The 24456-nt window shown below is 35.0% G+C and overlaps 1 protein-coding gene across 1 annotated transcript in view; it reads left to right on the top strand.

Annotated features, from left to right (window-relative positions):
* The window catches only part of PCCA (propionyl-CoA carboxylase subunit alpha), a 358009-nt gene that overhangs the window by 182152 nt on the left and 151401 nt on the right, over nt 1-24456 (top strand). Inside the window, exons 14-17 of the mRNA XM_019754213.3 lie at nt 334-408; nt 4611-4679; nt 6261-6336; nt 17657-17767. Coding sequence (XP_019609772.1) covers nt 334-408; nt 4611-4679; nt 6261-6336; nt 17657-17767 — 331 coding nt within the window. The remainder of the gene's footprint in view (nt 1-333; nt 409-4610; nt 4680-6260; nt 6337-17656; nt 17768-24456) is intronic.

The following is a 24456-nucleotide window of genomic DNA, read 5'->3' as shown; positions in this document are numbered from 1 at the left end:
GCTCTGAACTTGACTATGTTTTGATGTAGTACCTAGGTTATTTTATTTTTGCCTGAGGCATTCTGAAAAGATTAATAAAAAGTTGGAATTTTTACCAATTTGAATAAAATACAAAGAAGATAAGGCTAAATTTGCTTATACTTCTCTTTAATTTTTAAATACACTTCTAAGTTGTCTAGAGTGAGCATAAGACAATATTCTTAAATCTGTGACTTGGTAAATGCTGTATACTGAAAATCGACTTATAAATGCTTCTTTATTGTATAAGTATTTAACCTTACTTGTGCTGATTTATATTTCAAAGACTGTGCTTCCTCTCCTTTGAACTTTCAGGACCCCTACAAGTCTTTCGGTTTACCGTCTATTGGGAGATTGTCTCAGTACCAAGAACCAATACATCTACCTGGGGTAAGTCATTAAGCTATAGTAGCAAGTGAAAAGTTAAAATCTTGATTTATGTCACATTTTATGTTAAAGCGTGTGAAAACCAAGTAAATTGAAGGACAAGTGAAATTCATGGGGAATCACACAGTTTTTTTGTTTTTTACTATTTTATGCCTTATGATGTGCAGGAAAGTCAGAAATCACTTGGCGGGAAACCTGGGGACTTCTGACTTCTAAGTAAATGATAGCTTGCAATGTTCCCAATTCTTTGGAAAATTGTAATTAAAAAGAACATGGAATCCTAAGAGTGGGAACTGACTTTTCTATGTTACAATTTAACCTTTTCAATAAATCTAATCCAGCTTTCCTGTATAATCAGATGTCAAGAAATTCAAGCACAGAATCAGCTTGTTAATTGAAATGGATTAAGGAAAACAAACTACTTCATTCTGTTAAGTGTCACTGACTTTAAGAAGTACATATTTCCACCAGTTAACGAAAAGTGATCACTCTCTACTTTATTCCATAGTTCTACATTTATTAGTTATTCATTAAATAGTTTTTGGTGCATAAAAAGAACAAGGACGTACCCTTTCCTTTAATCAAAGTAATAAGTGTGTATATATATGACATGATGTTAGCTGGTGGATGACAGGGCTGTACCATCTGTGAATATGATTATTCAGTTTGATTACCAGCATGAAGATGGTGAAAGATTACAGGAAGAATTCTAAATTTGAAGATGTTATTGGATATATGATTTATTTCACTTTTTAAATTGTTTTTGCCCATGTGCTTTCTAAAGGGACTTGACCCTTTCTAGGCTCGGAGACTCCACGCTGTGTTCAAAGCCTGAAGGCAGAAAAAAAAATTGTAAAGATTTAACAGGCATTATGTGACGTTAAATAGCAGATGAGAAAACAAGTATCATAGGCACGCATCTAAACATTTTTTTAATCAAACAAAAAAGTATTAAATAAGAATTCATAATGATTACACTAGTTGTTAGAAGTTTTCACCATGTTGTAATAGCTAACAGGATGTCAAACATTTTGCCCTCGCAAGTTTTGCAATTTGCAATTTTCAAACGTGAGACCTGTTGAAAGTACAAGTGATAATGGACAAACTATACCCCCTACAGTCTTTGTCCCTCCAAATCTTTCTTCAATTAATGCTGCAGCAGGAGTTTTATGTAATAACATTTGCAGTTGTGAGCCATCCATAGAAAGAAAAAACAATTAAAATGCCTTAAATGTTCTGCTTACTGCTGTTATTTGCTTGTGAATGTTGCATGTCAGCTAAATGGACCAAGGAATAGATAAAGTGATTGGGTGCGGGAGAGTGCACACTAAGCTTTGTCTATCATTATTGCTGGGAGCAATCAAATTGATGTCAGCAGGACAGTAGATGCGTTGACAGCTGTAATTATGTATCTCCATGGTGATCACTTTTGGCCTGTCATGGAGGCCCATGAGTCCCTTCCCTTGGAAGCATTTAATCAGATTGGGCTGTCACTTGTCAGGTAGACATGGCGGGCTGGGAGTTGTGCTGAGGGGAGGGAGAGGTGAATCCAGAATGAAGGGTGGGAGATGGCTGATAGTTTCACAGGGTCCACTGTTGGTACAGAAGAAAGACATTTAAATTATGCCAGAGGTTTCTGAGCAATGGTTTGAGACTCTCATACACCGGTGCTTGGGTATTGGTGGAGGTGCTTTTTCCTCCTTGCCTTCTTAAACTAGATTAGTCATTTTTAACGTAGGACACCCTTTGCGGCTCTTTACCATTTTGGTCACAAGAATACATCCTTTATAGTTAAGTTCCTGTTTGTACTTTTCACATCCTTCTTTAAGCTTAAAATTTATTTATATGGCAAAGATGAAGATTTTCTTTTTTTATCTTTAGTCACCATATTTTGTGAATTTGTTATTTTCAGATGGCAGTTGTGTCCTGCTCAGAAATTTGGGTATAATTCCATTTCACTTTATTCTTAAAGCTTTTAGTACAAAAGCTAAATATATATATATATTTTTGTAATGCATTTGTTTCACATAGAGGAATGGAGACTTCATTTGACTTTTAATTCATTGTTAGAAATTTTTGAAAGCTGATTATTATTGGGCAAAAGATGCATACACAGTAAATTATAAATGGGAGTTTTCATATTTTGTTACACTTTTAAATTGAAAATGTTGATTTGCTTATAAAAAGATATGTGTTGATTATATATATATGTCTTGATTTTACCCTTCATATTTTTAAATTAAAGTGATATATTTAATGTGATCATAATTTTGTTAAATAACGAAGAGCCCTAGGTAGCTTAACTCTTAGGATGGTGTTATTCAGGGTAACTAAAATTTTATGTTATGACCTAAAGGAGAATGTGATAAATATTCATTAACTATGTTATTTTATCAGTAGGTTGAACATCTACGTTCCACACTAGTTTTATAGCAGTTTTTATAGCGAGTAGTAGGATATGTTTGAAGTCAAAATTTGAGAATTTGTACCAATCTCAATTTTAATCTCAGCTGTAGCAAGCATGCTATGGTTTTAAATAATATATGCTTGTAAAATTAACTCTTTAACTTTTTTGCACTAAAATTAAGAAAATGCAAGTTCAGAGATGTCTTTTCTGTTTTGTAACTTGATTTCCAGTTGCCATATTGAGACTATTTGAATGTGGGGAGAAAGTAGATTATTATTTTATTGCTTTCACAGCTGCCCCATTAATTCTTTCCAAGTTTTTTATAAACACTGAATTTCATAGAATTTCAGTTTATGTACTGAAGTATGTTTTTAGAAAACAGAAAGGCAAGTATATTTTAAGTGTGCTGAATGACTTTCATTTAAAATTAAGATTTTCACATGTGAATGTGAATGCAAATACAGATATCCATAATTTTGCTTGTGTTTGCAAATACCGAAATAAAAGCGTTGTGGGTTAGTTAAAATGTTATCTTCTAAAACCTTACAAAAAGAATTAATAATAATGTGACTTTTTTAAGAGACTGAAACTATGCTTTATCTTTTGATGTCACTGTATAATAAAGCCATCATCATACCCTCATGTGGATATCCTAGACAAGAGGTTCTACATGTGGTCCCTTGATAATTGCCTAAATTAAAATAGTAAAGGCCTAACAGCCGCTGAGTTGACCTTTTTCTGCCTTGCTGCAGACAGATGAGCTGCTGTTTATTAGGAAGGCTTCATCCCACAGGTGAAGAGCTACGTGAGCTTCCGCTCTTCTCTTCCCACCCCTTTGCGATGTTGGGCATCAAAGTCCTGCTGTTCTCGCAGCTTCCATTAAATTCTTCCATCCTCAAGACCCCTAGGACATGCTTGACAGTCTTAAGTATTTTGATTAGCTTTTAAATACTTCAGATTCCAAAACTTAGGCACAATAATTTAATAAATACTTTATCCGCAGCAACTGCTCATTTTAAAAGTTTTACATGGCTAACCTCTGTGCCTTATTGCTGGTATCAAACTGGGAGATGAAAACAAGAATCAGCGATGTACTAACTAACTTGTTGGCTGGTTAACAGCAATCAAGCTCTTCAAAAGAGTATTTTGAACTTGTGCTATTTTTTTTCCCCCCATGAAAATCGCAAAATCAGAACTCTAATTGGGGCTGTGTCCTTACAAAGCAAAGCCACGAGAAAAGCTGTGTAAACATTAAAGTCTCAGGGGACTAACAGTAACAGAAAAAAAATGTTTTACAGTTGAGAGGGTGAGGGAAAAAAGGAAAGTGTTACAGACATGAAAGCCACAGGACCAGCGTTCCTATGGAGCTGATGAGCAGAGCTCCGAGTCCTGCTGCCTGGCTTGACTGGGGTCCTCATTGGAGCTCTCAGAAGGGTACAGTGGGGAGCGTGATTAGAAGGGGCATCATTCATGCTATGCTTCAGTTGGAGACACCATCAAATAGCTCCAAACGCATGCCAGGATAGTGATGTATAAAGGCTTTTTGTTTTTTCCTGTTTCATAGTTCCTTGACTTAGTGGGAAAACAAAAAGATCTATCTATATATATGTTGGACTGCATATTAACAGGTCAAGATAATTTGGTCTCTATATATTTTTAGATTGTTTTTCTGTTTCCCAGAAGCTGAAATGTTATTTGAGATTGAAATTATCCATCTGTTCCATAGAAATTAAATTTGTTGTTAGCAAAATATCTGCACAATATGAAGTTAATTTCATTTTTTTGTTTTTTCTTCTAGGTCCGGGTTGACAGCGGCATCCAGCCAGGAAGTGATATTAGCATTTATTATGATCCAATGATTTCAAAAGTTAGTTTGATTTCTTAATGATTTCTTTCAGGTTTTTTTTTTTTTTTTCTGAAAAGGCAATGGACGTATTTAATTAAAAAGTCTGAAATTGGTCCTTTATCTGTATCATGTGTTCTAATTATTATGTACTGATGGAAAAGTAAAAGAGCAGATTTTCTTTCTTTTAAGAGAGAAATTTCAACATCATGTTAGTTTGCAACTCTCTCCTCCCCAAATAGTCAAATCAAACTACCACACCTCCCTACCCAATAACAACCTTATCTAAACAATGACACCAACCCAGCTCATTGCTGTGAGAAAGAGTTAAGTTGTTCTTTTGGCTATTCCTGAAAATGGCCTGGGATAAAAGTAATGAATGGCAGGTGATATTAAAGAGTTTTGGTGATAGGCTGTGTTTATTAGAGTAGTTTTTACCTTTTCAAATTTTACAAATAACTAATTACATATGTAGAATTGACATAGTTAAGTTTTATGTCTTTCTACCCACCTGTCTTTTTGAAATTTGACTTTCCAGAATAAATTAACAACTCTTCGTAAATCTTTAGATCTTTTAAAATCTTTAGAGTTTTAAGATCTTATAAAATGTATAATTCTGACTGCAGTAGTTAAAACTAGGTTTTATTTAGAAAATACCCCCCTTTTTTTTTTGAAGGTTTAGACCTGTATTGAACAATGACTTCTTGACTAAAAATCCTTTTCTCAAGATGGGTTTTCCCAAAGTATACTTTTTTAGGATGTTTCAGTATTAAAAAAATTTTTTTCTTTTTCTTCTTTTTTTTTTTTACTTGTTTTTACACTTATATTTTTAAAATGAACTTCAAGTATTTTGCTTGTTAAAGAAGCACTAGTTTAAAAAATACATAGAAATATTATAGATTGATTTTAATAGACACGATTTTATTTTTAGATAAATGCATTTCTCTACAGAAAAATGGCCTGCAAATTAATTTCCAAACTGGCTTGATATTGAAGAACTAATAAAATGTACTAAAATAATTGCAAACTACAAACTGACCAGAAGAATTACCAAAAGAATCTTTCATGAATAGTTGGGGTCTTATTTTACGGCTTAATTTATATAGGATACATATAAATAGGCACAAAATCATATAGAACAGTAGGACCTTTCTCTTTTCTAATATAAGAACTCTTTGCTTCTGTGCTGTGTTATTTGTAAACCTTAGCTATTTAGGGTGTCAAACTTGGAAACTACAGAAAAATAGGGAGTGAGAAAAATCTTGCCTAATCTTCCACTAGCCCAGATGGTTCACATTTTGATCTTTCTTTTTAAATGTTTTTATGCTTGTTTTTGTTACATTTTAAAAAATCTTAAATAGCTCTTTACTATGAGAGTGAAATACAGGAGAAAAGTCTGAAATAGCTTGATTCTAGTATTCATTTTCTTAGAAAAATCTTAATTTACATACTTTATATTAAAAAATCAAACCACTGTGAAATTTCAAGAGATTTTCTGGGAAATCCGTTATGAAATATTTTAATTTTTACTAGTATGAATTGTTTGGTAGAAAGATTGATCTGTAAACTATCTATATAAATCTTTTTTTGTTTGTTTGCTTTTAGCTCATCACATATGGTTCTGATAGAACTGAAGCACTGAAAAGAATGGAAGATGCACTGGATAATTATGTTATTCGAGGTAAAAACAAATATTTGAGGTCCTGTTATCATACATGGCATCCAGTGCTAGGAAACAGCTTGAAGATTTACTAGTTAGCGAATTGGATAACATTTGCTTCCTGTGTGTTTAAAAGGAATAAGAAAAACTTGAATTAATTAAACGACATACAAATAAAGAATATGCATTTCATTTTCTTTTGCAGTCCTGTACTTTACACCTATATCTTACATTAAGTTTTTAATTAAACTTATGATATATGACATTTCCTAGATGAGCATTTAGTATTTTATAGCTGTGTATTATATGCAACATGGTTCTTTATTCTGAAGACTTCAGAATAATAATAGGAAAAGTCTTCAGAATAAAGAACCATTGGCCAGTGCAGTTTGAGAGCAAATTTGCTATATTATTGTCTTTGTATTTTTGAAGTATGAAACTTGAAAATGTATGGAGATATTAAATATAGTGGCCTTCATTTGACTGACTTGAGGGTAGAGGAATAGCTCTTTGCTTGTGTGAATTAGAGCAAATTGTGGAAGATTTCCTAGCAAATGCAATTTTGTTACCTCATGTACATACAGGATAGTTCTAATACCTAACACAATGTGATTCTACAAGACTTTAGGGTATGTGGTGATAGCAGCAGCCATTATATTTAAATAATTAAAACAAAGTTATATTTCTTTTAAGAAGTAAATTCTAAATGTTTTTAGAAACTTTCCATTTATAATGAAAAGATCATTTTACTTTAGCCCAGCATAAATTATCATCAGCTTCAGAATAATGGACTTTAATAGCAAATTAAAAGTGTAAAATATAAGTTCACTTTGAATTATGAATGAATGATATGGGAAAGACCAGACCTTATATAAACAATATTGAAAGCCCATTTTAGATCATTCCCAAACTGTGTGCTGAATTATATGTTTTCATTACGCCCTGTTCTGCTGCTTCTCCAAAGCATTTACCATAACTGTAATTAAAGAATTAGCTGTGTAATTAATTGCTAAATGTTGGATTATCTCATAAGAATTTTAGGTACATCACGGCAGTGATGGTATTTATCTTGTTTATTTATGTATTAGCAGTGCCTGACACATGGCAAGTGGTTAATATTTGTTGAATGAATTAATGATTGAGTGATAACAATTCCTATTTCAAGGAGTTTCTAATAAGCTTGGTATGGAAAATATATAAAAAAAGCATAATGTACATTGGTAGGTGCCTTTATAGTGGAGTGAAAAAGTGTAGTGGGAATTCAAACGTGGAGAAGGTATCTTTCTTTTATTATCTCTCCCTTTTGGCCCTTTGAAAGTAATGTGAGTACTGATTTAGGACTCATAGGTAACGCTGTTGAGAGTACCTCACTTTGTGCTTCCTTCAAACAACACCCCAGAGTGGCAACATTTTCTAAAAGACTGGTAACTACTATGTAGGTGAAATAAAAGGGATGAGCACACTCAGGCATCTTTGGAGTGTGACTTGCTCTAGTGTTGTCTTTTGGGAAAACGGCCTGACATTAGATGTTGAAATAAAAGTATATACCCTTTGACCCAGCTGTTCAGTTTTCAGGAAATCTATTTTGCAGACTTAAAGGACTGAATTGTGAGATGTTGACAAGGACATTTACAACAGCATTGTTTGTAGTAGCCAAAATTTTGACCAACTAGTGTCCACCACATGGGTGAATGATTGAAGAAATGACTGTGCGTCTTCACTATAAAAACTATACAGCTATGACTTGAAGGCATGTTGATATGAGTTGTTCAAGTAGAAAAGCAATTTAAGAGTAATGTGTTGCACAATCTCATATTAAACTACCTTCCCATCCTACAATGTTTGTAGTTGTATTTGGATGAGCACAGAGAAAGATGTGGTTGTATACACATCAGATTGAAACATATAGACATATATACACATATTATATATGTATAGGAATATATTATTTTGGCTCAAAAAATTTATCAGAGAGGGGTTTTTTCTTGATACATTGCCCTCAGACTTTTTATTTTAAGCATTTTCAAACCTAGAGAAAAGTTGAATGACTTTGTACATTGCACATCTATACACTCTTCACCTAGATTGTTAAGGTTTTCTACGTTAGCTTTTTTCCCTGTTTCTCTCCCATTCTCTGCCATCTCCTTCTTCCTCCTCACTCTTCTCTTCCTCCTTTCCTTCCTCTCTCCCTTCCCTCCTCTGTTTTTTTCTGAACTGTTTGAAAGAAAGTTGTGGATATTATGACACATCACTTCTAAATACTTCAGTATGCATCTTAAGAGTAAGATCATCTTTTCACAAAACCACAATGCCATTTTCACACACAAAGAATAAACAGGAATCTCATAATATCATCTAATGTACTGTCCATATTCAGGTTTCCCTATCTGTCCCCCAAAGTGTCTTTTTAAATTCTTTTTTTACCCCATCCATGGTCCAGACAGAGTTTACACATTATTTTTGGTTATGTCTCTTAATCATCTTGCCCTCTTTGTATTTCGTATTATTAATGTTTTAGAAGAGTCCAGGGCAGTTTTCTTATAGAATGTATCACATTCTAGATTGGAGTTTTAGTATTGGTCTGATGAAGGCACTTGGGAAATGAGCTAGAAATACGGGAGTTACAGTTGGAATGCAGTTTAGTTTGAACTGGTGATTTTGAATGTTGTGCAGTTACTGAACATTAGATAATTTTGGGGTGTGACTGTGGCTCTAGATAGCTAAAGGGGAAGATTAAATTATTTGAAATGAGATCCTAAGAATTGAGTGGTGAGGATGTTACATGGGTCATCCATACAGGGTGACTTGTGTTAGGATCAGAAGGAAGGTCACGAGCCAGGGAACAAATTCTGTAGTGAATATTGGATTGTGGCAAGAATGTTGATAGATGACAGGGAATTGGAGATGATTTTATGACCAGATAAAATAAACCTTAAGAAAATAAGTTTCTCCAAGGATTAGAAGAGGTAATGTTCTGGAAGTGGCAGTGGATCACGGTGAGGTATGTGAGGTTTGCTGGAGAAGTGAGGTCCTTGCGAGCATTGAGGTTTTCAGGTGAGGCAAGGAGGTGGATGGAATGTTCTAAGGAGATAATGAACCAACAGTAGACTTGACTGCTGATGACAGAGCGACAATCTCAGAAGATGTGGCATGACTTGGAAAAGAGGGAAGAGGTGTTTTGTGGAGGTTTGGTTTTGGGTCAGCTGAGGTTCTGAGGATGAGGGATGGCTAGAAAGCTTATACTTCTGGTGATGAATGCAGAGTCCCTGAAATACCCTGTAGGAAGGTGAGCACTTAGGTTCAGAAACATAGTCTCAAAGGTATTATGAGGGGGCTGGGTCTGTACATTTCATCAACATAACTTCTAATTCTATTTACTTTTCTGTAGCCCTGCTGTCGTCTGCTACCACTGTCTATATTGTGGACTAGTGCATATCTGCCCGAATGGGTTCTCTAGAAATACCCTTTACTGGCACCAATCCATTCTTTAGTATGGACAGAATAAACTTCTAAAAGTATAAACCTAGTTACCTCTTCTCTGCTTAAAACCCTTTAGTGTCTTCCTGTGGCCTTCCTGTGGACTCTAGTCTCATGCACACCACTTTCTCTCATGCCCTCTGTTTTCCTACTTGACTGTTGTTTGCATTTCCTGGGACTTGCCGTTCTCTCCCCACCTGAGGACCTTCATAGTTAATCTATAGTATAAGCAGCTAGAACAAAGAGAATAAAAAATACAGTGACCTAAAAAAGATACAGTTTAATATCTCTCCCATGTCATAGTCCAAAAAGAAGGTTGTCGGGCTATAGGGTGACGCTAAGCTGATGGTTAGGCTTAGATTTTGGGGTCCAAAGTGGCGGCTTTCATGTCCATCATCAGGCGTCAGCAGGAAGGTGGCAGGCGCAGGGGAGTTTACGTGTTTTTTTTTGTTTTTTTGTTTTTTTTTCCAGGGCACAACCTAGAAAACACCCTTTATTTCTGCTTCTATCCTATTGGTGTTTAGTCAGTCATATGGCCATAACTAGCTGCTAGGAAGATGATATCAAGGTGGCCATACTAAGCTAAAAAGCAGCATTTCTCTTATTAAGGAAAGGGAGAGTAGATATTGGTGGACAACTAGGGGAAATAAGAATATGAGTATATACATGTATGTGCTCGTTTGTGGGAAAACACATGCATGCACAAGGCCAGAACTGAAAAGATGGCATACCAACAGGAGGTGGAAGGGGGATCTGGTGGTAATGATTGTGGGATGGGAAGCAAAGGACGTGGCATGAAGGGGAGAGACTTCTTTGATTATACATTGTATAATTCTGACTTTTAGATCCATATGAATATTTCAAAATAAGTAAATAAAATCATTAATGTTCTGGGGAAAAAACTCAAAATGGAATACAAACAGAAAGAAATGGACAGTATTTAGAGGTGAGAATAATAGAATCATTATTATATTATGAAAATGAAAGGAAAAAAGCTAACCTAAATAACTTTTAACAGTATTTTGACAAGATACCCTCAGTCTAAAGATAAAATATATGTAAACCAATATTAAATTCTGGTTAGTAGGTTTGTTTTTCCTAGTTCATGTGTTAGTAGTTCTGAAACCAGTTTATGTACATTCTAGGATTGAGAAATAAATACACGTATTGTGGATAACAAGAGTCAAGTTTCTCACTGTCAGAGAAAGGAGTTACAGATATGGGAATGGATAAAGGTAGAACAAACCCTGTGGTGTTTAATTGAAATTGGAGGTACTGGTGTGAACTCATGGTTTTTAACATATATTGAAAAATAAATATAATTTTGTTGTTGAGTTATATGAGTTCTTTATGTATTTTGGATATTACCCCCATATTGGAGTTGTTTGCAAATATCTTCTCCCATTCGGTTGTTTGCCTTTGTTTTCTTGATGGTTTCTTTTGCTGTGCAGAAGCTTTTTAGTTTGATATAGTCCCATTAATTTATTTCAGCTTTTACTTCCCTTGCCTTTGAGGTCAATTGTACACTTGAAACCTATGTAACTTTACTAACCATTGTCACCCCAATAAATTTAATTTAAAAAAAAAAGTCTTGGGCACCTGGGTGTAGGCATCAAAAGCCTCCTGCCACTGTCAATCAGATGTGTTAAGTGCAAAAAAAAAAAAAAAGAGAGAAAAGAAAGGAAAAATAAACATGTAAACATATTTTATTGTGCGCATGTGTGTTTGAACATATATACACATCGTCTAGCTCAGGGTTTCTCAACCTTAGCACTATTAACATCTTGAGATAGGCAATTCTTTGTTATGGGGAGGCTGTCCTGTGCATTGTAGAATGTTTATCAATATCTTTGGCCTCTACCCACTAAATGACAGTAGCATCTTCTCAGTTGTGGCAATCACATATTTCCAGACATTGCCATATGTCACCCTGGATTGAGAACCACCAGCCCTGCCACAGAAGCATTGACACACATAGCAATGAGCACACCAAGCACACAGATGTTGTTTTCTAAATACCGTTCTCCCATATATGGAATAGGTATTCTTTGATAACATGGCCAATTTCAGGAAGACTGTAAGATGAGCCTGAAATATCTTGTACAAGAGAGTGATCGAGGGCTCAAAAGATGACAGCATGTCAAAAAGACCCAGGAGCCATTTTTAAGGGGCTCCGACTGGCCGATCTGGGAAAACTTCAGCAAGAAAAAGTAATGCTAGCAATGGATTAAAATCTTTGGAATAAGATAAGGGTCCATGAGTTCATACAGGTATAAATAGATAAGAAAGATAATTGAGGGAGCAGGCAAAGCTCTTCCTTACAGTACATTTTAAACTAATATGAGGTGTGATCTAAAAATACGGTGAATGTTTAAATTAAAAAGAAAAAAAACTTTATTATGGTAAAAGACACATTGCCGTTAATTCCCCTCAAAATACTCCCCCTTGCTTTGAACACACTTATCCCATTATTCTTGCCACTTTCTGAAGCAGTTCTGGAAGTCCTCTTTCATGAGTATCTTTAGTTGTGCTTTCGTGGCTGCCTCGATGTCCTGAATCTACTCAAAATGTTTTCCTTCCAAAGAGCCAGAAGTCTCATAGTGTCAGATCTAGTGAATAAGGTGAATGAGGACACAGCATAATGTTTTTATTTGACAGAAGTTGCTGTACCAGAAGTGATGTGTGACACAGAGTATTGTTATTATGGAGGATGAAGTAAAGACACTCATGAAAGAGGACTTCCAGAACTGCTTCAGAAAGTGGCAAGAACGATGGGATGAGTGTTTCTGAAGTGAGGGGGAGTACTTTGAGGGGGATTAAGGGCAATATGTCTTTTATTGCAATACATTTCTAAAGTTTAAACATTCATCGTAGTTTTTTATCACACTTTGTAAGTGTACAAAAATCGGCACTTACCAACACCACCACCAACCACCAAAAATTGTTTAGGTAAGAATCATCAGTGATGGATGGATGCTAAAATTGATGGGTGAAAATATGATGGGAAACTTGTATTTGCAAAGTTTCATTAGATAGCCCTAGGAGATAATTAATTATAATGGGAAAATAGTACCTTTAAAATTGAGAAACCTAGCAACTTACCCAAATGACCCAAATTAACATCACTGGTAATGGGACAGGTGAACATCATGTGCCTCTTGAGCTGATGCACTGAAAAGAGCACGTCATTTCTGTGACATTCTTGCCAAAAATGTATAACCTGAATATAATCACAAGAAAACATCAGACAAACCAAATGAAAGACAGTGTACAAAATAAATGGCTTGTACTCTTCAAAAGTGTCAAGGTCAAGAAACACAAAGAAAAGTGGATCCTTTATCTGGATCAAAGGAAACTAAGGACACATGACAACTAAATGCAGTGTGTCATCCTGGATTAGTTCCTGGACCAGAAAAAAGTTGTTTTTCTTTTGTAGTAAAAGTCATAAATGGAACAATTGGTGAAATTTGAATAAGGGCCATAGATTAGACAATGATACAGCTATCAATGATAATTTTCACATTTGGTCATTGTACTGTAATTATATAAGAGACTTGCCTTGGTTTTAGGAAGTGAAACCAAGTATTTAGAAGTATTTAAAGGTTAAGTATTGAGAGGTTAAGTCCATCTTGTCTGTAACTTACCTTCAAATGTTCAAGAAAAAAATATCTGTGTGTGTGTGCGTGTGTGTGTGTGTGTGTGTGAGTGAGTGTGGAGGGAAGGCGGGGGGCAGAGAGAGAGAATGAGAAGGAATGATAAATAAATGTGGTAAGATGTTAACATTTGGAGAATCTGGGTGAAAGATACACAGTAATTCTTTGTAAGTAGTATTTTTGGTGAATTTTCTGTAATTATTCCAAAATAAAAAGTTTTATAAGTAGGTAAAGAGGCACATACAACCCTCCCTCCCCAAAGCTAACATTTAAGGAGTAAAAACAGTTGCATTTGCAGTTTGTATTTATATATCATCCATCTGGCTAATTCAAAAGGATACAGGAGTTTAAAAACATTTTATGAAGGACAGAAGAGGAAGGACAATTTACTGTCTAGTTTGATAACTGCTTTAGTTGTTCAAATATGATATTTTCTTCCTAAGCCGATAGTGAGCTTTTGTTACGATAAAGAATCTTTAGAGGAAAAATGTAATTTGGTTCAAGTTAATTTCTGTGTCCCCATGAAATAAGCAGTGGCTTCTGGCCTCTGTTTGATCCTGGCGGTGTGTAGAGCTAATGTCTGGCCAGTGTTTTGGAAGCAGCAGGTAGTCAGGAGAAAGCTGCTCCTAGGGGCCCTGTCTTCTGTGGGCTGGTCATGATTTCCCATGCAGATGGGACCTTGTGAACTTTGGCAGGGGTCAGACTCAAGTCCCAGTCTAAAACTCAGAGTCATAATTTTTATGAGTATGTGATTAATAATATCATTAAAGTTATAAATTAAGTCTCAGAGAGTACCTCTGCTATCCACTTATTGTTTGAGCAAGGATCAGTTTAAACAGCATTGTCTTTCCTGGGACATGGAAAGAAAGTTAACTAAGTATAAAATGGTGACTTTCAAATATGTAGGATATCTTTGAACAGTTCAGTGAATTTTCCCATTTATCTGATCTTTTGAGCTTTTAGGTATGAAATATTTTTTCAATTATTCCCGTTTGGCTTTAGAATTAATTAATATGCAGTAGATTTTGGAGCAGTTGAGGCACCTAGGTTTTGATTGTCTGCCATTAGCCATTGTTTTACCTTACAGTCCTTAGGAAAGAAAAACAATGACTTGGTTTTATAGACTAATATGTAATATTTTATTCAGAGAGCATTAAAAAGAAAATGACTTTGTGTGTTAATTTTATTCCTGAAACATCATTTATCTTGATAAAAGTGTACATTTTCACTTTCTATTTACTATTCAAGTAGAAAGATTTTTGAAAGTCCATGCTTCATTTGTGTGCTTGCGTAGCTGTGTTCTTTGAAATCCAAAATGTAAACTAATATTTGCATTCAATTTTTTTGCATTACGTTTTCTAAAATCAGTACCTCTTTTTCAGCTTTCAATATGGAATAAAAATACAGCATATCATTTATCCTGAAACATAGCATTTACATTTTAGTTATTTGGATGTCACCAGTCACAAATTGATCACTGGGAATCATAAAATAATCTTAGTTTTGTTCAAGTTATCATTAACTAGATCTGAAAGCTATGTTGTATTTTATGGAAGACAGTGCTGATGCCAACTCTTTTGCTATTGGCCACACAGAGAGCAAGAAAATTTATACCAGCACTAGGCTGTAACAAGAAAGCCAATAAGGTTAAATATGAAATATGAAGTATGTAAAGGAATAATATTATGTTTATTTAACTGGAGGAGGGAAGGATAAAAATCCTGTGAGTTAGATTACCTTTCTAAGTTATTTACTATTCATGTAAAAAGGCATATAAATCAAAACATTCTGAATTATTAATTTGTACATAAGAAATCCTTTTTTGGAAATAAAATTACAGCGACACCTTGATCTCTTAACTTTCATCCTTTCCTGTAAATTATGCACATATGATTTACGTACCACTGGTTTTGTTTTGCATTTCTGTTCCCCACTCTGTTTTGGATACATTCCCATTGTTGTCTCCCGCCGTGACTTCTGTGTTCTGATGGACATGCATTCTAATATGCCTGCTCTTCTGAACTCTGATCATTTAGATATCATCAGTCTTATTTCATAGGCATCTCAAATTTAATTTGCCCAAAACTTTGCCTCTTAACCTGTCCCTTTTCTGTAAATGGCATCCCCTGTCTTGTTGCAGAGCCAGAAGTTTGGGTGTTGTGCTCGACTCCACTCCCACATTCTTGGCACCCACCAAACCACCAAGCCCTGTCTGCTTCCTAAATCTCTTTCAAGTCCAGCTGCTTCTCCTTCTGCATTGTCCGCACCCTACCTGTGGTCTGAGGCCTTGCCATTTTTCCACATGTCTCCTGCAGTCGTCAGCTAATGGTTTTTCCCATCTCCACTCTTACCCCTCCCCAATCCTTTTTCCGGGAGCAGCTTGAATGATTCCTGGAATGCACATAATCTAGTCATACCTACCCTGTTTCAGCCATTCTGGCTACTCCCAAGGTAAAGCACAGTCCTTCCGCGGCTCTCAGACCCCGAATGCTCCGTTTGAGTTTTCAGGTGCCCTGCTTTCCTCTTTGCTCATACACTGTGCCCACGGTGCCCTTCCAGCCTCCTCACAGAAATGCCTGGTAGCACCCATTTGCTTTGTACAACACTGAAAAGTCTTACGTGCTTTGAGTTTCTCCCTAATGTTACCCATCTTTGTATCCTTCTTCATCATTCTTTGTTTTCTTTCCCAGCCAGGAGAATGTGTGTAAGTCACAAATCTTTTTCCTTTTCCTGGAACACCACATCTGTCCTTTCCTGTCCATATCAATCTCTCTCCAAGCCATCACCCTTTCTTCTTCAAAAGTGCTGTAGTTTTGTCTGTTTGTAAAATCTATGACAAAGGGATTCATTTCCCTTTTATAGCCTGACCTCTTTCAAGGAATCTTTACGTTAAATTCTTGACTCCCCATTTTATCTTTCTATGCATTCTAGCACATCGCCTCCAATTGCTTTTCATTTTTGTCTGTCCAAGTGTCACCTATAATACAGGCAAATGTCACAGTTTTGCAATGATTCGTTAGGGATATTGGTTTCATCGGAAGTTTCTTATACCTTCCGATACTTTCCCCATGGAAATATACATAATTAAAAAGCCCCTAGAAACATTCATTATTGAATATGAGCTAAGTCATTACCCACAGAGCAAGGTCGGGATAACTGCATTTTCCCTGGGCATATGCTATAAAAGGGATTTATTAGATCATTATCTATATGTGATAACTTCTTCCATGGCATATTTGTGTAGCTAAAGGAATAATATTAATATTTGAAATTTGGAACTTTCTTAGAGAAAGTTTCTTAGAGAAATGTAGATTGAAAGTTGAATTTTATAAAATTTTAGGCACATAATATCTTCTGAGTCAGAACAGAGATGCTCAGAATTTTTCATGTGGTTGCTCGTATGGTCTGTTGTAAAGAAATGCATAGAAAAATGCCTAGAAGGATATATTAGGTTGTCAACATTGGTTGACTTAGAAATAAGAAGTCATATTGTAGAGATATACCCTTCTTTCCTATACGTATGCATTAGCATACAGGGTAACCTGCTATCATCAAGATTCTTAAATACAGTGGTATAAATAAGAAATTTATTTAATTCTGGCTAGTTCATGCTGATTGGGCAGCTTAGTGTCCTGTGGTCCTTCCAGGAGATACACACACTGTCCAGCCCTGTGTGCACATCCATCTTGCTTGCTCACTTCATCTGCATTGCCACATCTGAGGTCCTGCCATATCAGAAAGCTCATAGGAAGAGGGAAGGAAAGGAAGTGCAAGCAAGCAATTATTTTTTTCAAGTAAGTGAGGCTGGAGTTGAATACATCACTTTACAGTCCCGGTCTAGGAATTAGTTTGTCATGTCTAGCTGTAAGGTACCATGGAAACAGAGTCTGTGTCGGTGTATGGTGTGAGTCAGGGGTGAGTTTCTTTATTCCCCAAATGGATATCGTGTTGTCCAAGCATTTATTGAAAAGACATTTATTTCCTCATTGAATTGACTCAGCAAACACCAGCTTCTTACGTTTGAATTTAGAGTTTTATTGCTACCTCAAGTTCAGATGTATTTTGTGTTACTTGAAGTGAAGGAGATGAGTAATCTTGCATTTGTTTTTGCTAGGTCATAGGACACTGATGATAAATTTCTCATGATAATAAGAATTAGACATTTAACTTGCAATGTTCTCCAACTCAATCTGATACCATTTTATTTCTAGGTGTTACACATAATATTGCATTACTTCGAGAGGTGATAATCAACTCACGCTTTATAAAAGGAGACATCAACACTAAATTTCTTTCTGATGTATATCCTGATGGCTTTAAAGGTTTGTATGTATTGAAGTATTTCAGTGTATTAAAGTTATTATTTTTTATACTTTATTGTAATGTATACTTTTTTCTGTTTTAAAGTTAAGGCCTTTGGTCTATATTAAACGTGATTTATCAACATACAGTATCCTAGACTACTGACATTCATGATTATGAATATTCATGGGTGATTCATGAATGTGTAATAATCTGTCATTTTGTTGAATGAAAAATTAAACTATGAATGTTGTGCTGGTTCAGTTTTGAAGCAAACACATAGACAGAGCATTAGCCTACCTGATTTTCTAGTTTCTGAAGGTCAATTCTGCTGATATGGGTATATGCAGGAACTCGTTTTTAATGATTAAAACTGTATAATTATGGCAATTTCAGAATGCCAGATGATAGTCCTATTAATGAAAATCAATATGTCTAAGAAGATGGTGGTTTTTATGCTGAAAAATGAAGTTTGAATAAAATAATGAATGAAATATGAGGTATAGTACTGTGAAGTTATCAGTGAGGGATTCCAGGTAGTAGAAAAATTGCTCATCAGGTGACAGACAGAGAAAACCGTTTAAAGGGATATTGAGAAATCTACAGGACGTGTTTACATGAATCTTAATAGAAATGTTATATAGGTGAAAGCCAGAAGCCTCCACATATATTTCCAATGAACTTGGGGATATATGACGATTAGATATTCTCTCACAAATTTCAAGTGTTCTTTACATCCATTTAACGGGTTTTAGCATATAAAATTACTTAATAATTTTAGGACCTGTGTATAGATTCAAGTCAACTTCATGTAGTTGCACTGTTGAATACATTTACAAAGTTGTTTCTTACTTCAGAATTTGCAATGCAGTTTTCATAAGATTAAATGGAAATTACTGATTTCATTCTTCTTTCCAAACTTCAGTGTTACGAGGATTTATCTTTAGTACCAAGGGAAATGAAGACTGTTTCTATTTGGGAACTTAAACAAAGACTAATGAATTATCAGATTATTTTTCCTGAACTTTTAAATTTTTAAAAATATAAAACGCAATCTTAACATTATTGCAGTTTTATATTTGTGTGATTATTTCATTAATATCTGTTGTTTACATGAAGCCAGCAAATACTTATGTTACTATTTTTTATTGTATTCCTAGCTACTACAAAATTCTTGTTTACCATATTTTTATATTTTGGACACAGTCATTTCAAAGTTCAATCATGATTTCCATATGCTTTCATGTCTGCTTGGCTAATGTGTCTGTGAAGACGATACAACATGAAACAGTAGACAGGAGGAGACAATAGGTCAAAACTTCAAGGAACATTTAGAACAAACATGTTGTGTGTGTGCATGAGTATTTATATATGTGTCTATATATGTGTATATAATATTATATCCCATTACCATAGAGAAGATAATGGGGAATTTAAAATTTCTAATTGGAGTTGATTACTATGTGCTGTACATTTAGCAGTAATAGAAAATATTCCAAATTCTTAAAGGGACTCAGAAATTCACCTAAAACCTAATATTGCAATTTTCTACGATAAACTTAATATATTACATTTCCTTTTTTTTTTTTTGGTAGGGAATTATCAACACCAACACAATAATTCTGTTTCTTATGCTTATGCAAGATAGTAACACAATTTTTAAATTCTTACAACTTATTAGAGGGGCCTTTAGTAATTTTTAAACTTGAACTTCAGTTTATGTGTGAGGAAGCCAAAGCACAGAGAGATCTAGGCTAAATAACCAGTAATATAGTAAAGCCAGAAATTGAGCTTAGGAGTTTTTGACTTCTCTTTTAGTATTTGTTCAATTGTGCTAGAATTCAAAGTCATAACTCACAAACGTTTTTAGAGTACGCTCTATGCTGTCTCATTGTCTATAAGGACTTTAAAAGTGCACACCTCTATTTACCGTTCTTCATGTCTACCTCTTATTGAATTCTCTCATATTATTTTCATGTCAGTTCTTCTCTGACTGGCTGCTATCTCTTGTTCTTCATCTTCGGATTACTCTGTTTCCTTTTCCTTATTTTTCCCCAGATCAGGTCTTAGATATATTAAACTGTATCATTTTGATTGTTTGATATATGTGCCTGAAAGAGCAGCAGGAAGTGGCAACTGAATTAATCCAGGATCTTCTCCATATGTTTGAGGCTGGGTCATTTTGCCCCTTTGGGATTACCCATCTGCTTCCCATCTGTCCAGCTATCCTAGGCACTATGCATAGGCAAGTGCTTATTTTTATGATTGCATTAAAACTTTCTATTATGTATGTTTATTGTACAAAGTTTATTTGTAGATCTGGACAGTTACTACAGGTTCTTAGACTGAACTTTGAAATGATGGTATCTAAAATTTAAAAATAGGACACACAAGAATTTATTCTTATTGTCAACTTATTAGTTTTCTAAAGTTGGAAAGCTATTTTCCTTTAATTAGAAAAATAAATGAAAAATGGGGAAGAAGATATTTTGATTCTGAAATAAAGGAAAAATGAAGATATTTTAAGAACTGTAATTTCAGTTGGCCTGTAATGAACATTTTGGACTTATTTCTCTGTTTCTTTATTACACTTCAACCACCAGCCCCGTCAAAAGAAATGATCAGAGTTATCTTTCTCTTCTGACAAGTTGCAAAATTTTTATAAAAATTCAGTTCAACGTAAGAAATATACCATTAATTATACTCCTCTTTTCCCCACTGAATTTAGTCAAGTATTTCTTTACCTTTAAAAGTGGTACTATAATCTATGGACTGAAGTGTTGGCTTTAAGAAAATCCAGTCATTAATGTCATTCAACAAATAATTGACATAGACTTTAGAAGAAAATCAAGGATGAATAGTATATTTTCCCTGCTTATAAGGAGCTTACATCACCAGAGAAATAAACTTGTAAAAACTAATTACAGGACAGAATAACATAAGTGCTAAGTGAAGGTACAAGCAAAATATCTTAGGAGCAGAGAATAAAGAAACAGTTCTGATTTAGGGAATCAAGGATGGTTTCAAAAACAAGATGGCTTTAGGCTATTGATATATTTGTCCAAGGACTCTATTTCATAGGTCCTGGAGCCATCAAACTTCCTCTGCAGAGCCACTATGTACACCTCCTCCTAATCTATCTCCTTTGATATAAAGTTGGTAGTTTGAAATTAGCCATGGAGAGAGTATTTACAATAAGGAAATTGACAAATGCTGCACACTGGGGCAATTCTCTTTTCTCCATACCCCAGTCGGTTGTTAAACAATTACCAGTGAACTTCCATCTAACCCTTTGACATGACTGTTGAAAGCAAATAGAGCCATTAGTGTACAAAGGAAAAGGATTACTGATCTAGGGAGGAAGACCTAGAAGAATCCCTGAGGACAGGTAGTGCTTAGTTTTATATTAGAATTGCTGATACAGGAGCCAAATGACAGAGGTTATTGAAAAATAGTAAGAAAGCTTAAGAATATTACTTAGAGGACAAAAACTTCAATGAACTAAAAACAGTGATTTTTAAAAATATTTCAGCAGTCAAAGTGAAAGTTAGGATGGTCACTGCTAAGAATCAAATTATGACCCAAAGGAATTAATGGAAGAAGTATCTCAAAATATATAGCAAAAAAGTAAAGAGAATGAAGTCGTGTGAAATAAGAAGATGTGGAGTGAAGAAGATCCAAGAGATTTTATGTGCACATAATAGAAGTTTCATGAAAAGAAAAGAGACAAAGCTAAATTTTAAAATAAATAATAGGGGGGATTGTTTTCACTGTTCTTAAGAAAGCCTTGAAATGTTGGGAAGACTCATGAGTTTCAGACAGGATTAATAAGAAAAGTAACACTGCTAGGCACATCAAGAACACAAAACTCATTAAAGCTTCTAGAAAGAAAAAAACCAAGTCATATGAAAAGAATGTAGGATGAGATCATCTTCAGACTCTATAAACTGGAAATTAGAAAAATCTTTCTTTTATTAGTTTCAGGTGTACAACGCAGTGTAATAGAAATTTATACTCCTCACAAAGTGATAACTCCCCAATTTACCTCTCTGACATCGTATGTAGCTATTACAATACCATTAAATATGTTCCCTATGCTGTACTTTACATCTCATGACCATTTTGTGTGTATGTATTTAATTATAGTTGACATTCAATATTATTCTACTTTAGCTTCAGGTGTATAGCGCAGTGGTCATGTATCTACACAGTCTATGAAGTGATTGCCCTGATTAAGTCCAGTGCCCATCTGACACCCTAGATAATCTTTAGAACATTATTGATTATATTCCCTACACTGTATTTCAAATCCCCATGACTATATTGTGACTACTAATTTGTACTTTCTAATCCCTTCACCTTCTCCCTCATGCCCTCCCCCCACATCTAGCAACCATCAGTGTTTTCTCTATATCTCTTAGAAAATCTTAAATACCTCCTTCATAGGAAAGAACTTGACCCAAGAATGCCATACCCAACTAAGATATCTTCATTTGTCAATATGAAAAAAGATCATTTTAAATAAAGATTAAGAAACATATCACTATATATACCCTTTCTGAGGAAATTACCAAAAAAAGTACTTTAACCAATATGAAGTAAAGATTATAGCTTAAATATACACATTTTCCCCCTCTACTACATTGAGTTTTTTAAAGACACAAGTCCATAAAGAGAGGAAATAGCATTTTGGAAAATGAAAAGCTGAAAGATGACTTACACAAAAATTAACATTTATTAGACTTAGAGTTTACATCCAGAGAAGTGTAATGAAAAGAAAAATCCCATCTCTAGATTATCTCTGTTACTTGTGTTTTTTAAATGTTTGTACATCAGTATTCTTCTCCTTCCTGGTCTTGTCACTCTCCCCAACAGTAACCACAGTACAGTTTCCAGAACATAATTTTATGCATATAACAGTATGTATGTGTATCCTTTTTTCATATCAGCACTTACAGTGAAAGGTGATTCTTGATTGACTTAGCAACCTAAGAAAGTTGACTCTTAAACTACCAATGTGGAAAACTGAGAAGTAGCTTATTTGCACTGCAGCACCCCTCAGAAGGCTCAGTAATTATTAGTTTCAGGGACCTTGGGAAATCACTAAGGATAGGACTATTGGTCTAAAATCTCGGGAAGATTTTCTCCATATCTCCTCCCTCACTCTTCAGGGTGAGTGTCTGTCCTCCACCCTGGCAAAAGCTTTGAGATTCTTCTCCATAGAGAGTAAAATACTCCCTGTACCACAGGACACCAGACACAGTTGGACGAGGATCGAGTGAAGATGGACGTGCTCAGCCCTTGCTTCCTACTTGGATGGAAATCACAAAGAAATAGTCTGACTCAGTATGAGAAGGAACTGTCTAATGATTTGTGAATCCTTGAAAAAATTTGTCAGTGTCCCATGATTGGAAGAGTTCTGTAGATCCTAGATAACATCTTCACTCTGCTATAGAGGAAACATCCGCACTGCAGGGGAAATGAAGGAGATGATCTTTGCAGCCTTTCTCTGTTAAAATTACCGGAGCAATTCTTAAACAAATTGTAGAAACAAGTTTAGTTACATTGTAGAAGTAAACAAGTCTTCAGCACTCTTATACATCAGAAAAATTTATTGGCACTCAGTCTTTGGTAAAATTTGAGAATCAGTTCGAGTATTGGTGAAAGGGTTAAAGTTGATATGTATCATTTTGACTGTGAGATGTGATGAATGATGATGGATTTTATTTGGAAACCTCCTTTCTCAGTTGTCTGAGTCAGTGCAGCTAACAATTTATTAGACCAAATGAAACACTGATTCAACATTTTGCGGTTCTAAGGATTCCCATAATGTATTGCCTTTTTCTCCTGATGATAATATGATGAGCAAATGTGTCTATTTTTTCTATTTGACTGTGGACCACTATGAGAAATATATTCTACATCATGACTTAATGTGCACACACAGGAAAAATACTAAGTGGTTTTTTTGTTGCATAGTTTGATAAACATGAGTCTAAAACAGTTTTAATCAAAGTGAGATCGTAGACCTGCAGCATCAGCATCACTCTGGAGCTTGCTCGACATGCATTCTTGGGCCGCACCCCAGACTTACCACCAGCCAGTCTCTGCGGGTGGAGCACAGAATCTGATTCTGATGCGCAGCGAAGTTTAAAAACCACTGGTCCTCTTTATTCTCCAAAGAGCTTTTGTGGGTATATCTATTGCTATTTGCTATATTATACATTAAAACTTAGGAACTTTAAAAATATTTACTTATTCATTTTTAAAGTAACAATAATAAATCCATTATATGTTGACACCAGAGCAATGATGTCATCACGTGTCATATATCTCTTGGATCAGGGAACCTCCGTGGTAGAGTCCTGAAAAAAATGAGAGAAAAAAAGCAAATAAATCTTAGCATTATGAAAATAGTTTTGACCTTTCAGGCTCCTGAAGGGCTCTTGGGAGATTCCCAGTAGTCCCCAGGCCACACTTTGAGAACTGCTCTTGGAGACTGTATGTTGTGAGAAGAATGAGACCAAATTTCTGTAATCCTCATATAGGGTAATTAATTATGGAATCATGGGATGTTTTCATCACTGCTTAAGTGTTGGGGGGAAATCAGGAACTTTTCAAAGCCTGTAAGTGTGGTTTATTAGGCCATGGAGGGGCCTATGACTGAAATCCCAGAACCAGTTGATAGATCCCACATTGGTGTTATAGT

Source organism: Rhinolophus sinicus, chromosome 16 (genome assembly GCF_057876585.1).
Source record: "Rhinolophus sinicus isolate RSI-liver-muscle chromosome 16, RSI-T2T, whole genome shotgun sequence".
In the NCBI taxonomy this organism is placed as follows: Eukaryota; Metazoa; Chordata; class Mammalia; order Chiroptera; family Rhinolophidae; genus Rhinolophus; species Rhinolophus sinicus.
This window is presented reverse-complemented; position numbering and strand designations above follow the sequence as displayed.